General features: G+C 44.8%; 1 protein-coding gene across 1 annotated transcript; it reads left to right on the top strand.

Annotated features, from left to right (window-relative positions):
- The first annotated feature begins 5,502 nt into the window (after positions 1 to 5,502).
- FAM222B (family with sequence similarity 222 member B) lies at positions 5,503 to 13,634 on the top strand. Its single transcript, XM_009278155.2, has 2 exons — positions 5,503 to 5,630; positions 11,343 to 13,634. The coding sequence occupies exons 1-2, from the start codon at positions 5,549 to 5,551 to the stop codon at positions 12,920 to 12,922; spliced, it is 1,662 nt and encodes a 553-aa protein (XP_009276430.1). The 5' UTR covers positions 5,503 to 5,548; the 3' UTR covers positions 12,923 to 13,634.
- The last annotated feature ends 21 nt before the right edge of the window (positions 13,635 to 13,655 follow it).

Raw genomic sequence — 13,655 nt, 5'->3', positions numbered from 1 at the left:
TGGAGGTGGGATGGCGGTGGGGTGGCGGGGTGGTGGCGGGGGGGTGGGGGGGGGGGTCAGTGTCTGCCGTTGACACGAGCAAATTTTTGAAGCCCCTAGATTTTAGGTTACTTTGGGAGAGGGGAAAAGGAATGAGTCTCATGTGGTCTTGAGCAGCCTGCCGGGGCGTAAATGAGACACTGAGTTTCCCTTGGAGCATGAAAATTGGCCTGGATTCAATTATGTTTCCTGGCAAGCTCTTACAGACATTTGTACCAAAGAAACTTCACAACCCGAGTTAGTTTTTGTTTTTGTTTGCAGCATTTATATATGCTGAACTTGGAATGTGCTGTGTGCGCTTGGGGGTTGCTGTAAATCCCACCAGTGGTTATGGAATTTCACGGGGCTACCTTGTGAATAACGAGGAGAAGCGAAGCGTATCAGTCAGCCGCAAGCGCTTAACAACCCTCGCACAGCTTACGGGACCCCAGGGTGCTGGAAACTTGGAATAGTTTGGAGCTTTTCTTTTGTGTGTGGGTAGATGCTCCTGCTTCCTCTCAGACCCGAGCTTTGTGAACAAGCCTGCAGTTAATCGTGGAATTTCAAACATGCGTGTTTACTTTCAGGAACCTAACTTCAAACTTCACCAGCTCGCTTTCGTCTAAACCAGCTCTGTTTCCCATATTTCACTGGCCAGGGATGGTTTGTGGGGAGTGTTTTCTTTGTGCGCTTACCCTGTAAGACCTCTTGGGAGCTTCAGAAACTGGCATATTTAAAAATTTGGCAATAATTCTGCATATGTGGTCTGTTTATATAATGATAAAGCTGTGTTAGAGTATTAGAAATTTCCTAGTAGTACCAAGTTGCTTTACACCTAGGTTTTACTCTAGCTTGTAAAAGTCTCCCCTGGCCTGAGGAGCACTGGATCTGGCAGAGGCAATATTAATCTTTGAATATCGGCCAGAAAATACTATATATTTTTAGTCCAGAAAGGCAATATCATGGTAAGTTTTACTGGAACTGATTCTTAGCTCTACAGGGAGGAGGGTGGCCCTGGGCAGTGGGTGGAGGTGAGTTTTTCCGTCCTACCTGGTGAGCCTTGGTGGTGACAGGACTTACTCTGAAAATCAGTGCAGGGGACACTGCTGCCTGGACCAAAAAGCACTCCGATAACGCGGGTAAGGCTGAATGTAACAGTCATTGTGGGGATGTGGCAGTCGCCCCCAAATCCCAAGCACTGCAAATCCCTCTTAAGCTTAACATGCTTTGATTTAATTATTAATAAATCTTAGGAGGAAAAAAAAATGTTCATGTGTCTAAACCTGCTAACTGTTTCATAGAGCGTCCTGCAGTATGTGCGCTGGGAACATTATATCCTGCAGCCAGATTAAATTAAAATCACTTCAAAGAAGGGTATTTATTTATTTGTTCCAATCTAATGATTGTTTTTCTCTAGAAATGTACTTTATCTTTTCAAGACAGAGCTCGTTATGCTGTGTTTGGCAATATACAGAACCAGTTTAGAATACAATTTTAAAACTTTAAAGGTAAGGTTTTTACAGGTGCCCTCCATTGCTGGGTGCCAAAGCCTACTGGTCAGCTTGCTCTCCAGTTTGCAGCTGACTTGGTTTAGTGATAGTGTTACTGAGCCTGGTACAGTGCAAAAACCCCTCAGTTCCTGACTCACCGTGTCCGTTCCAGTTCCCCCAGTAACACACCACCCATCCTCGGAGGGGCTGGGGCAGCAGCCCCACGGGGAGATTTGCAGGTGCTGGTGCCCACACAAGTTGCCGCCGTGGAGCCAAGTCTGCTAGTGAGAAGTCTTGACATGCCAAGTTCAATTTATCTCCTGCTCTGGACTAATGAGAAGCAATAAAGCCTAGCACAGGAGGGGACGATGGGCCCAGCTGCCTTTGTCTCAGGAACCTGCGCTGCCGACCTGAGACTGTGCCTAACAGCAGTTTGAGACAGCCATTAATGCTCACCTCAATCCCAAATACAGTCCATGCGGGGGATTTCGGTTCATTTTAGCTGGGTGGTGTGTTGGAGTTGTCTGTGCTAGCTCGTGCTGAAGATCAGTCAGGACAGAAAGTAGTCAGGTGCCGAGTATCTCAAAGGGAATAAATGTTAATTAATCTCTAACAAAAAATGAACGGGCTTGTTTGTAAAGATACTTCAAATGCATTTGTTTTCAAATACTGAGATCTCAATTTTGAAAAACTGTATTTATTTCATAGAGAACAAAAATTGGAGCAGGATTTTAATTATGGAATTCAGCAATGGAGTTATGGTCAGCACTTCTATATAAGTCTGAATTTCTTTTTTTAATGCTCAGCAGTGACCTAGATGGCATCAATTTGGTTATTGCAAATCAAGCTAAAAGAATGATTTTATGCTTCTACTTAAAATGATTTTTGTATGTCCAGTATTTCCTTTAAAATGATTATTGCCACCCCAGTCTTTTATGAACCTTTGGCATTGCCTAAAATGATTATCCACCTGCAGGAACAACTTGCTTTATAGCCCTCTCTAAAACATTACTCTCTCTATTGGAGCTAAAGCTTCTGTAAATACATGTTTTGACCTTCAAGGAAATACTGCTGTCTTATTGCAGAAGCCTGGCTATTCTGAATCGAATGCTGTGACCACTCTTAATCACTTGTTCTCTCTCCTAATGTGCCATTATCCTGTTTATTGCTGTGTGCGTGGCGCTGAGCCTCTCTGTGGCACTTCAGCAAGAGGCTTACTCGAAGAGTCACAGTGTTCAGGCTGTAATGAGCATTAATGATGGAGCAGGTGAGCAAACCCTCCGCATATCTTGCTGTCAGAAATGCTACTTGTTCAGTCAAAGAGCCGCGTTGAGTGCAGTGCTGTGCTGCAGAGCACTTCTCTCTCTTTTGGGGCTGCGCACAAAACTTGTCATCGGTTAAGTAATGTTTTAGACACCGAGCTCCTTTGGCCGTGCAGGGATGGGAAGTAATCCTGGGCTGGCGTCAGACATTACTGGACTAAAAAGTAGATGCTTAGGTGAATATGCGAATGGTGTGATCTGATGGTTTTCTGGCTATGGTGAAGGCTCTTAATTTTGTTTGTCAGCTTTTCACTGAGAAATAGGTCTTGTTTTTGCCAGTCTTCTGAAGTTGATGAAATGAGGAAAAAAAGGAAAATACAATTACTATTTTTTCTTGCTGACTGTGCGTGTTTCTGTTGCTTACTCAGGTAAAGCTCTGGCAACTCACAGTGGTTTTGGCTTCTGATGAAAAGGAGCTGGATTCTTGTTTTGTCTTTTTGGTCTTGCTGGGCATGATTTGGGACAAGAAACTGCTGCCCACAGGCTGTTTGGGAAGTTTCACTGAACATTGCATGCTTATAGTAATGAATGAATCTCATCTATAAAGGTCGAGCAACTTCTCAGTTCCTAAAGCAATTCCTTTAAGTTGTGGATGTGACAGGTCTTCAGTCATCGTTTCTGAAAACTTTCTGAAAGACTCCAAGAACTCCACCTGCTACAGAGGGTGAGAAGAAAATCCAGGTTTCGACATTTTTTACAAGGTTTTACAACTACAAATCTTGACCTTACAGTAGTGCAGTCATTACTATCTCCTAGGGATGAAATGGAGAATGAATGTAAACTTGTTCTCTTAGCGGTTGCGCTGTCGGCCCTGCGGCTTGGTGAGGTTGTGTGTGTGTTTCTCGTGGCACTGAGTCACTGTTACTCTGAGCGGGTAGGGTGAATGGGCAGTAGCATGGAGTTGTCAAGCTGACATTCAGTGTCCAAAATTATTTTTAATTGTTAGTCACAGTGGCACCCAACGGGCTTGCTCAGCAACACTCAGTCAGCTTTTGAGAGCACTTGCACAGTGAAGATGCAGAAGTTTTCATAAATTAATGTTTGTATGAGATTTCTTGGCCGTTGGCTTAATCAGCCTTTGCGTGTTGAACTGAGGAGATGCATGCAAACATGGAGCTAATGAATTACGCACAGTGAGTAATTGCTGTGTTACGGGTAAGCTTTAAGTCCACACTGTTGGCTGTATCGGTGCAGGTACTCCTTGGGCCGTCTGACTTGTGACGGTGGTCGGAGGTTAGGTTTCAAATAAAGTCTTTAAAACATGCCTGCAGAGAAATTGGCTTTTGGAGCTTTCTGGAGCAGGAAGGCGGTGGTGCTATCCAGGACGCAGCGCTGACGTTGCCGCATCGGGTGTCATCCAAAGGTTTCACTGACATTGCTTATGCAGTCCTCGACAGTGCGACTCTTTCAGAAGTGGCCTCTGCGGGGTTTCCGCAGCCGTGGCTTCTCGTGCCAGTCTCGAGCTTTCTGCTTCACCTGTCTTGATCTTTGAATGCCTTCCCAGTTGTTTTAATTGGGGTTTTGAAACAACGACTGAAATTAAACCAGCCTATAACTTTTGAGGCCTTCAACTCTTTCCATGTTTTGGGGGCCATATAACAAGCCCCAAGCCCTTTCTAGCTGCTCCTTGGGTGTTTTGGCAAAAGCACTCCCTGTATAGCGGCACTGATGCTTGTGGAGATCTGGGCAAGGAGGAGCAGTCAACTGATTTCTCCAGCTTGGCTCAGCCACCCCATTTCCCAGAGCTTTCTAAAGTGCTCATGGCTGGCTGTGGCTTGCCCCAGTAGCTACAGCAAGGGGGGGTTGAGCAGGGGCTTGGACCAGGTGACCTCTAGAGGCCTTGTTCCAACTCAAATTTCTCTCCGTAATCCTAGTAACGTTGGGAGACTTTGAGCCCGAGTTATCTTTGTTGCTGGAAACCCCCCTTGTATCTGTATGCTGATGATGGGATTTGAGGGTAGCTGTGCAGTGTTTATATATAAAGAGCTTTAGTGCTCCGTGCATTCATTTTGAGGTTTGATTTCATAAATGCTGAACCTCTGCAGTAGAGGATGGTGGCACCTCTGCAGCTCTTTTGTGCAGAAGGCACGTCTTGCCATTTGTCTAACCCAGAGCCGCGCAGGTTAGCGAGTCTCCTATGAAATGAAGGAAGTTGTAGCCATTCATCTTTCAGCCTAATGGACCACAGAAATTACAAGCTGTAGCATGCAGCTTAATCTTGCCACGAGGCAGAGTGCTGCATACTTTGCCTTCAATTTATGCATGCCATGCCTTTTTATTAAATGTAAAAGAGCAGTTGACAGGATTTCTCCAGAGGATTTGCTTTGGCTATACCTGGTAGATAGCCAGCGCATTTCAATATATAGTAAAATGAATGATGGTGGTTTCTTTGCCATTCATAACAACCACCTTTGAAATTTGAGGACAGAGTTACGGATTATCCTCTGTGTGTCAAGCAGCAGAGGAGAGCGAGATGGCTATTTTAGTTTTAACCCTGCAGGTGACCCACTTCTTGAAGTATTTCTGTTGCTGTTACGAGGTGCAGTAAGGGCCGGAGCAGCGGTCACGCATCTGTGCTTGGTCAGGCCTTCACCCAGGGATGGCTCTTTGCCGCTTTCTTTTCTCTGTTCCTCCTTGTATTATAACTTTGAATTGTCTCTCTGTTGTTGCAGTGTGCAGAGGAGTGAATGCCCCATGTTGTGTTAGTGCCTGTCTGCCATGCTGGCCTGTCTGCCAGGACCAGGTGACCTCTCCTTTCAGCTTCTTTCTTACACGCAGATGAACACTGGACTTCAGAAATGTGAGTGACGTTTTGTCTGCAGGATGTGGTTAACTGTTAAATCTGGCTCTGGTACAGCTGTGACATAAACATTCAGGATACAGTGGAAAAACTATTTAATGTTAGAGTCTTTCTTTTTGTTTTGCCTTCAAGGCATCCATCAATAATGGCTCTGAGAAATCGCTGTGGAGGTTCACGTGTGTGCAGCAAGCTCTCCCCCCTTCCTGGCTTTATAAAGGTTAATTTTAACCACAGCAAGATGAAATGCAAGTGAGGTTTCTGTGAGATTCGTGCCTCTTTGCTGAAAATATTTTGTGCTAAAAGTGTGCCAGCTGACTTGCTTCTTAACACAACTTTTTCCTGACTCTCTTTCACTTCCATTCGTTTAATTACTCGTAGACACCAATAAAAGTTGGATCAGGCTAATGCAAACCTTTTGAGGTCAGCAGCTCTGTTGTTCTACATACCTGGGGCGTATACTGCAAATATTAGTGATCTAGCCCAAATTACTAAAGTTCAAAGTTTCCATCTTCTTTCTGATGTGTCTTTGGTGCCTCTGAAATTATGTCTGCAGAGTACTCTGATAATTCTTTTTTGATAACTTCAGTCATTTTTTTGATAGTTGTACTAGTATTTTTAAGAACTTACGCTTGGGAATGTAAGTTTACTGGCTAGAGGTTTTTTTAAATCTTGCTCTGTCTCTCCTCTTTATCACTGAAGTTGCACATGGATTGTTCAGCTGAAATTTCAGAAATACCAGGGTTTCTACATAAGATCTGTGTACTTGGTTCTTAGGGCTGTGACCTGTCTCTTGTATTTGAAATGTGCATTGGGAGATCTCTGTACCCTCAGTTTGCTGATGGACTCGTTGCTCTTTAAAACCAAGTAATTTACACTCCAGTTATAGCTAAAATTGTTACTATGTTAAGACTTGTGGTGCTACTGAAAATAGGTAAGAAAATTTTGCAATTAAGGGTGACATGCTTGAAGTCCTGCCAGAGGGGAACGACACTGTTCACGTACACAGGTGCGTTCCCCTCCAGCGCTTGCATAGCATTTATGCTGACTCCATGGGCTTGGTAGCGGTAGTGACGCACTCAGCAATAGTAAAAATCTTTACTCACAAAAGGACTTCCTTAGGCGGCACGAAACGGGGCATTTTCCTCCTTTCTCTTTTCCATTTCCAGTTCGAGCTTTGCTGACCAAAATATGCTTTTTCAAAAGGTAGGCTATTGTGGTGAGGCCATGACTAGGTCCTCGCATTACGTGAAGTTTCTTTGGCGGATTGGAAAGCTTAGTTCTGAAAGCAAATTGTTGAGGTTCATGTGAGGGTAGCTGTGCCTAAATCAGGTATTTGCTAATTACACATTTACGAGGTAGCGTGCTGGTATGTGGGCAGTTTCTTAACTGATGGTACCTGATGCTGTTTCTGAGAACTGCTTATCCCCATGCAGAAAAAGCACTGCTGTATCCTGGTTAGTGAAGAGCTTCGGGTACTGCATTTAAAAGAATTTAGGACATAAAGTAGCTGGCAGGCACTGGCTGGCAGTGGTAATGCTCAGCTGTTCCAGTTTGTTCTGATTTATATGGAAAATGAAACTGCTCGTACAGACCTTGCTCACCCCTGGTGCAGATGTGTGTAAGATTAATTGGTGCATTTCTCTCCGTACTGTATATGCACAAGTAGTCTAGCCCCTGGCCAAAGGAGAGCTGAGTTAATGAGCGTTTTTAATGAACGGTGACTTGTGACTTTTGATGGGGGGTTGGAAGCGGGCTTTAATAATAGTGCTATTGCTTTTATAAAAGGCACAGAACTCCACATGATAGCCTTTATTCAGACTTATGATGTTGGTATTAATAATTTTTTAAGTGTAGTTTTCTGGATCAGACTTCTTATTAATGCTTAAAAATCCACATTAGCTCAGTTATCTTTTTTTGTTCTTATTCACTTTGAAATAAGAGGCATTTTTCTTAAAGATGGTCTGTGCAGTAGGAGTTTTGTAGATTAATATGCACATATTTTTTCCTTTAGAAACTGATCTCTACGGGACTTGCAATTTCAGTATTTTTCTTTGAATTCCAACCTGCATCACAGGAAAGGCTAACGCTGAAATTTGTCCTTATCCACGCAGGGGATTTCTCACTGACTCCGTAGTGATATTCTCTCCTTTCTCCCGGTGACTCCAGTATAAACCTGACCAGTCAATCAGGATACTTGAGGCAAGACTGTTCGGGCAGTGCCCGCAGCTGCTGTCGGACATAGCGGCGCTGCTACAGGGCCTGGCAGAAAAAGGGTGATTTTTTCGTGACAGTGGTGCAAAGTCAAGGTGAAAGGTGCTTCTTGGAGAGCTTTGGGGGGGGAACAAAAGAGAGCAGAGCAGGTTGGGACTGAATACGGGGTCATCAGCTAAAATCGAGTCCTTTCTAGGGGTGAGGGCTCTTTCTGTAAAGCCTGTAGAGAAACTGCTGCAGTTGAGATTTTTATGCAGAAGATGGGCACAGCTGTTTTTTGCTTGTCCCAACACAGATGCTCTCATTAGGGTAGGAATCCTGAAGGCTTGTTTGTATTTTGTTTAATGTTAATGAAAATTTAACCGTAGGCAGTTTTAAAAGCAGTGGGTTTTAAAGCCTTAATGTGAAATGCACTTAAAAAATGTTACATTAGCGCTGAGATGAGGCAGAGAAATATATCTTATTTCATGATAAAAATAGCTCCAGCGGTGAGACGCGCACAGGAATGTGACCAGCTGAATTGGTTGCCACAGGACTAGCAGGAGTGTGAACTTGCAGCTCACCGATTTATTGGGGTAATTGCTCATATGCACAGCTTTACCTTATAGTAAACATGAAGTAATTGCTTTTCAACAAAAGTAATCTGCCTTGCATTTACCATTAGGTAACTTTGTGGAGCTTGTCCCATTGTTTTCTTAATGTAGCTTGTTCATCTGCCATCCTCCTCGTCATTTTATGGCCTGATCCAGAATTCTTGCACTTGTGGTATTCTAATACCAGCATTTTCTTTCGGTCTGTTCTAGCTGGTTTTCCATTCACTTAGTAACCAGACCTAATTGTTCTTTACTGGTTTGTAGGACCTTTGTAGGGGATATTCAGACTCTTGATCGCCCCATAATGCCTTTCTCCTTTCTCCTAATTTTTGTTTGTTGCCTTAATTATTCCAGTCACCAAATCTTGCCTGTGGAACTACTGGCAAAGCACATTTTAAGCAGCACGTTGGGGCACTCGTACATCGCCTTGGTCAGGCCTAAGTTAAATGGCTGAATTAGTCCATAGTAAAAGGAGCATAATCTTCGCTGTACGCAAAACGGGCTCCGTTTGAAATGGTGGTTGGTTTCAGAAGATCCTGTCCAAGGTATTTAAAAGATGGTTTGCCATTTGGTAGGATGCCAAACTTGATGTTGGTGCATCATTTCAGTTTGACTGGGGGCTTATTTTCTCTCGTCAGAGGAAGGAGTTCTTCCAGATTTGGGATTACAGATGTGTTGTAACCGATAGCCGCAGCCTGTTCAAACATTGCTGTTTTAGCTGCTTTCTAAAAGCTTCCATCACAGTTCCCTTATAACAGAAAAATAGATGCTTGGGTAAAAGAGTATTCAGTGTATCTATTCTGTTATGTTTACCACCTAATTTGCTGATATGCCTATAGAAATGTAAACCAGGCTGGGAAATTTTGATGGTAAAGGTGTCTTAAAGGATCTACTTAATTTTTCATCTGAAAATAAAAGCTTTATGTGACAATGGCCGTAACTGTAACATAAACCATAATATGAGACAGGAGTGGATTCCTTTGTCCGTTGTTGATGGTTCTTCTCTGATTCACGGTGAGTTGCAAGGGTCATCTCTTGGGAAAGAAGCAGAACTTAATGGGTGTGGGCAATGCTAAAAATAAAGGTTGGGAAGCTCATGAAGGCCTTGGCTGTTGAGTCAAGGTAGTACTGGCAAACTCCATTCAGAGGCTCTTCTCTCCATTAGGAGCATAGCATCTCGCTCAAAAGGACAGATATAAACCACCTGCCTGCAGCGGCAGGTACAGGGATATGAACAGAGAGGATGTTCAGCTTAATATCAAATGAGCATTTCCTTTGATTAAGAGAAAGGGTGGTATGTGCCAGTGTTTGGACAGCACAGAGAGTAAGAGCATAACCGGCGCTGTGGTACGTGCTGTGCTAGAGATGCAAGACAGCCTGCTTGCAAAGCTGCTTATTTCATAAAAGATATTTTTAATGTTTCTATAATTATCCTTTCTTTTGGTATCCATCCTATTTTCCATTTTCTGGCCCTTACTTTCTGAAAGTGAGTGCTCTTAGAGCAGTGCTGCTCTCCCTCACCTGTGAAGACTGGAAGCTGCAGGATGCAGAGAGAGATGGCTGGTATTCAGACTTGAGCTGTGTTCAGGAACCTTTTGGAGGCAATTTGCTTAAAAGAATCGGAGGTGGATTTTCAAGGGGGAGGGCTGTTTGCCTGGGAGCATCAAGCTCTTTACTGGAGCATTAGATTTCCTTGGGTCAGAGGGCCAGGTATGGGGCTGGGGTGCTCTTGGGCTCTGGAGGAGCTGGCTGCTGCATTTCCCGTTCTTTCAGCACAGCAGCAGATGGCATGGGGATGCTGAAAATTTTAGCAAAAAGGGCAGGCTTTTTCTTTTTTTCCAGTAAACCGTTTGCAAGGTGGGGGGAAAAAAATCAATCAAAAGCAAAATCGGATTGTCAAAGCTCTAAGCCATTATTTGAAGATTATAAAATCACTTCTAAAGCAGTAGTCCCATAGGAGTTAAGCAGCAGAGCTGTGGTACGGGAACGGCCCAGCTCTCTGCTTGGAATATGATTATAGCGAGAGAGAGGCACAACCGTTTCCCTAGATTTCTGAAGTTCTTTCCGAAAGCACTTCAAGCTTGTGGGCAAGGTAGGTATCTGGTAAATCGTGAGTAAGTGAAACCACACCTCTGTCTCCAGAAGTCTTTTGTCTCTGTCTGGGGAGTAGCATGTTTTCAGTCTTGTGAGGTGATCACGCAGTTTTGCTGTGTGATACGAGGATGTTGTCCTTAGCAAGGTGCCACACTGAAAGTTCAGCTGAAGAAATAATTGCAAGCCATAAAATAACGCACGTGTAGCCTCCTTCCATTTGCTGAATTTGGACTGACAAGGGCTTCCTAATGGACAAAAAAACACTCAAAGTGCTTTCAGATGTCAGCATCTAGAAAAGAACTCGGATGTAAATGGAGGCTTGAGCTGAAGTGCTTCGTATGGTTCCCACCTCAGCATTACACGGGTTTAATGTTTAATTCATAACTTTCTGATTTTGAATTACATGGTAAAGATACTGAGAATGGGTTGAAGAGCCATGGGGAGGCAGCCTTAAATTAAGAGAATAGAAACTAGCCCACCACCGCAAGCCGTAAGAAATATTTCAAGCTGGAGACAATCCGATGTTTATAGCATGTTACCTGTTTTTGTCCAACTGTAAACATACTCTGATCAAAACACTGGTTTCGTTTTGCTTCCCTGGGGAGGTCTTGCCTTAAGCTGAACTGGGGGTTGTGTTGGTCACCAGGTAATAAAGGGAATGAGGTACCTGGTACACGATCTGCCGGTCTGGGAAGATGAAGTTCTTGCCTCTTGATTCCTTGGAGATTTTCTACCCTTGTTGTGCAACTGTCTTGCCCTGGAGTTGATCCCTTGCTTACCAGAATCGGTATTGACGAATTTCCTTTCTCCGCAGGGGACACTACACAGAAAATGAGATCTGCACAGTATCCTACCCCAGCAGAATTGGATGCTTATGCTAAGAAGGTCGCCAACAATCCACTGACTATAAAAATTTTTCCAAACAGTGTCAAGGTTCCCCAGAGGAAACACATACGCCGTACTGTGAACGGACTTGATACTTCGGGCCAGAGGTACAGTCCCTACCCGTCTCAGGCCACCACAAAAACAGGCCTCCTGGCGATAGTCAAATCTCCAGCAAAAGGAATTATCAAAGACTTTGACGGGACACGCACGCGTCTGCTGCCGGAAGCGATGATGAATCCCCCTTCCACACCATACGTTGCACCTAGCACTTTAACCCACCCCCAGGCGCTTGCTCGCCAGCAGGCTCTCCAGCATGCACAGACTTTGCCGCACCCGCAGAGTATACCGCAGCCACAGACTTTGCAGCACCCTCAGGGTATACCACAGCCACAAAGCTTACCGCACCCTCAGGGGATACCGCAGACGCTGCCGCACCCTCAGAATATGCAGCAGCCGCAGGGCTTGCAGCATCCTCAGACCATGGCACACCAGACTCTGCAGCACCCCCCGAACCCTTTGCTGCAGCCAGGTTTACATGGAAGCAGAAAGATGCCGGATGCAGATGCGCCGCCGAATGTGACCGTGTCTACCTCAACCATTCCCCTCTCTATGGCTGCCACCCTGCAGCAGAACCAGCCACCGGACCTGAGCAGCATTGTGCACCAGATTAACCAGTTCTGCCAGGCCAGAGCTGGCATTAGCACTACCTCAGTATGTGAGGGACAGATTGCAAACCCCAGCCCTATAAGTCGCAACCTGCTTATCAATGCAAGTACCAGGGTATCTACTCACAATGTCCCTACACCCATGCCTTCCTGTGTAGTAAACCCTGTAGATCATGCTGCTGCTGCTATTCCTCCTGCCTCTGTTAATGTGCCCATGGTGAATATTAACAGGGTGCCGCCCGCGTACCAGAACGAAATCAAATCGGTTGCGTGGAACCAGCACCAGCTTGCACATCTGCAGCAAATGTGCGGGGATGCTGCTGGGCCTGCTGGACTCGCAGGGAAGCACCCTCAGAGAGAGATCGCAGGGCAGAGTTTTCCTGGCAAAACTTCAAACTACCCTCAAGAACTGTGCATGGGCCAGTCGTTCAGCTTGAAGCCCCCCATCGAGAAGCCTACGCCTTCTCCACCTGTGAATGGGTTGCAGGGACCCTTGCCATATACCAATGGGCACTATTTCCAGCCCATCTGGAATAACATTCTGCCCACACCCAACAGTGACAGCTCTGGGTCCCAGGACCTCGCCATGCCTTTCCACGGGGGACAGCCAGCAGGAGCGCCGCTAGATTGTGCAGGAGGAACTCATTACAGAGCTGGAGCCGGCCCATCCAGCCAGAATAATGTGATGCAGACCATGGATTACCTAAGCGGGGACTTCCAGCAGTCCTGCTTCAGAGATCAGAGCATGGCCGTGCTGGGAAAAGTCCATCGGCCTCCCATGAACCGAGCACCTGAACCAACCGATAGTCGAAATCTTCATATTCAACACCCAGGGTATAGATAGGCTGCAGTCACTTTCACAGACAAAAATTATAGGTTTAGTCTTAATTTTAATTAATAAGCAAGGCATTTTTAACTTGCAAACTTGTGTGATCATTATAGTAACCATTGGAAGAAGACATACTGTATATTTAAAAGCTTTGCTTACATGTTACCTATCTCCTTTACGCATCAAATATTTAACATGCCTTTTGTTTCAAAGAATTTCATTACACTACTTCACGCCACAGCTGTTTCCTCACCGCAGAATCCCCTTTGTGCAGCTTTTGCCTTCTGCTTAGTAGCTACTTGCTGGACTGATGTTGAGTTGCTGCAGGGTTTCGCAGTTGCATCTGTTCGCCAGCTCCATAAAGAGCGAGGTAGCATAGCTGCTTAAATTTCCATCTCAATTTCCTCTGAAGATTAAGAGCAACAGAATTTGTCAGGAAGCAGGGCTTATTTTCAACTCGAAAGCCCATTTCATTAATGCATTAAACATTGACCATTTGCACTGTCTAGAGGCCTATTTAATTGAAAAAGAAGCCTACATTTGAAAAGAGCTAGCTAGGGGTATGTATTTAGGCATTAATATAGGAAGAAGCTTTTCAGCTGTTTCTTGCCGAGACGCCCGCATTTATCGTTTAGACGGTGTCCAAAGTCAAAAGTCTCTGGCAGATTTTTCTGACACTTTTGTTTTTTTGCGGACAGGGTATGGAGGAGGGGGGAATGGGGGTGTTGGGACGTAGGCAGCGTAGCTG

Source organism: Aptenodytes forsteri, unplaced genomic scaffold, assembly GCF_000699145.1.
Source record: "Aptenodytes forsteri isolate BGI_AS27 unplaced genomic scaffold, ASM69914v1 Scaffold66, whole genome shotgun sequence".
NCBI classification, from domain to species: domain Eukaryota; kingdom Metazoa; phylum Chordata; class Aves; order Sphenisciformes; family Spheniscidae; genus Aptenodytes; species Aptenodytes forsteri.
The sequence above is the reverse complement of the archived record's forward strand: the minus strand, read 5'-3'. Positions and strand labels throughout refer to the sequence as shown.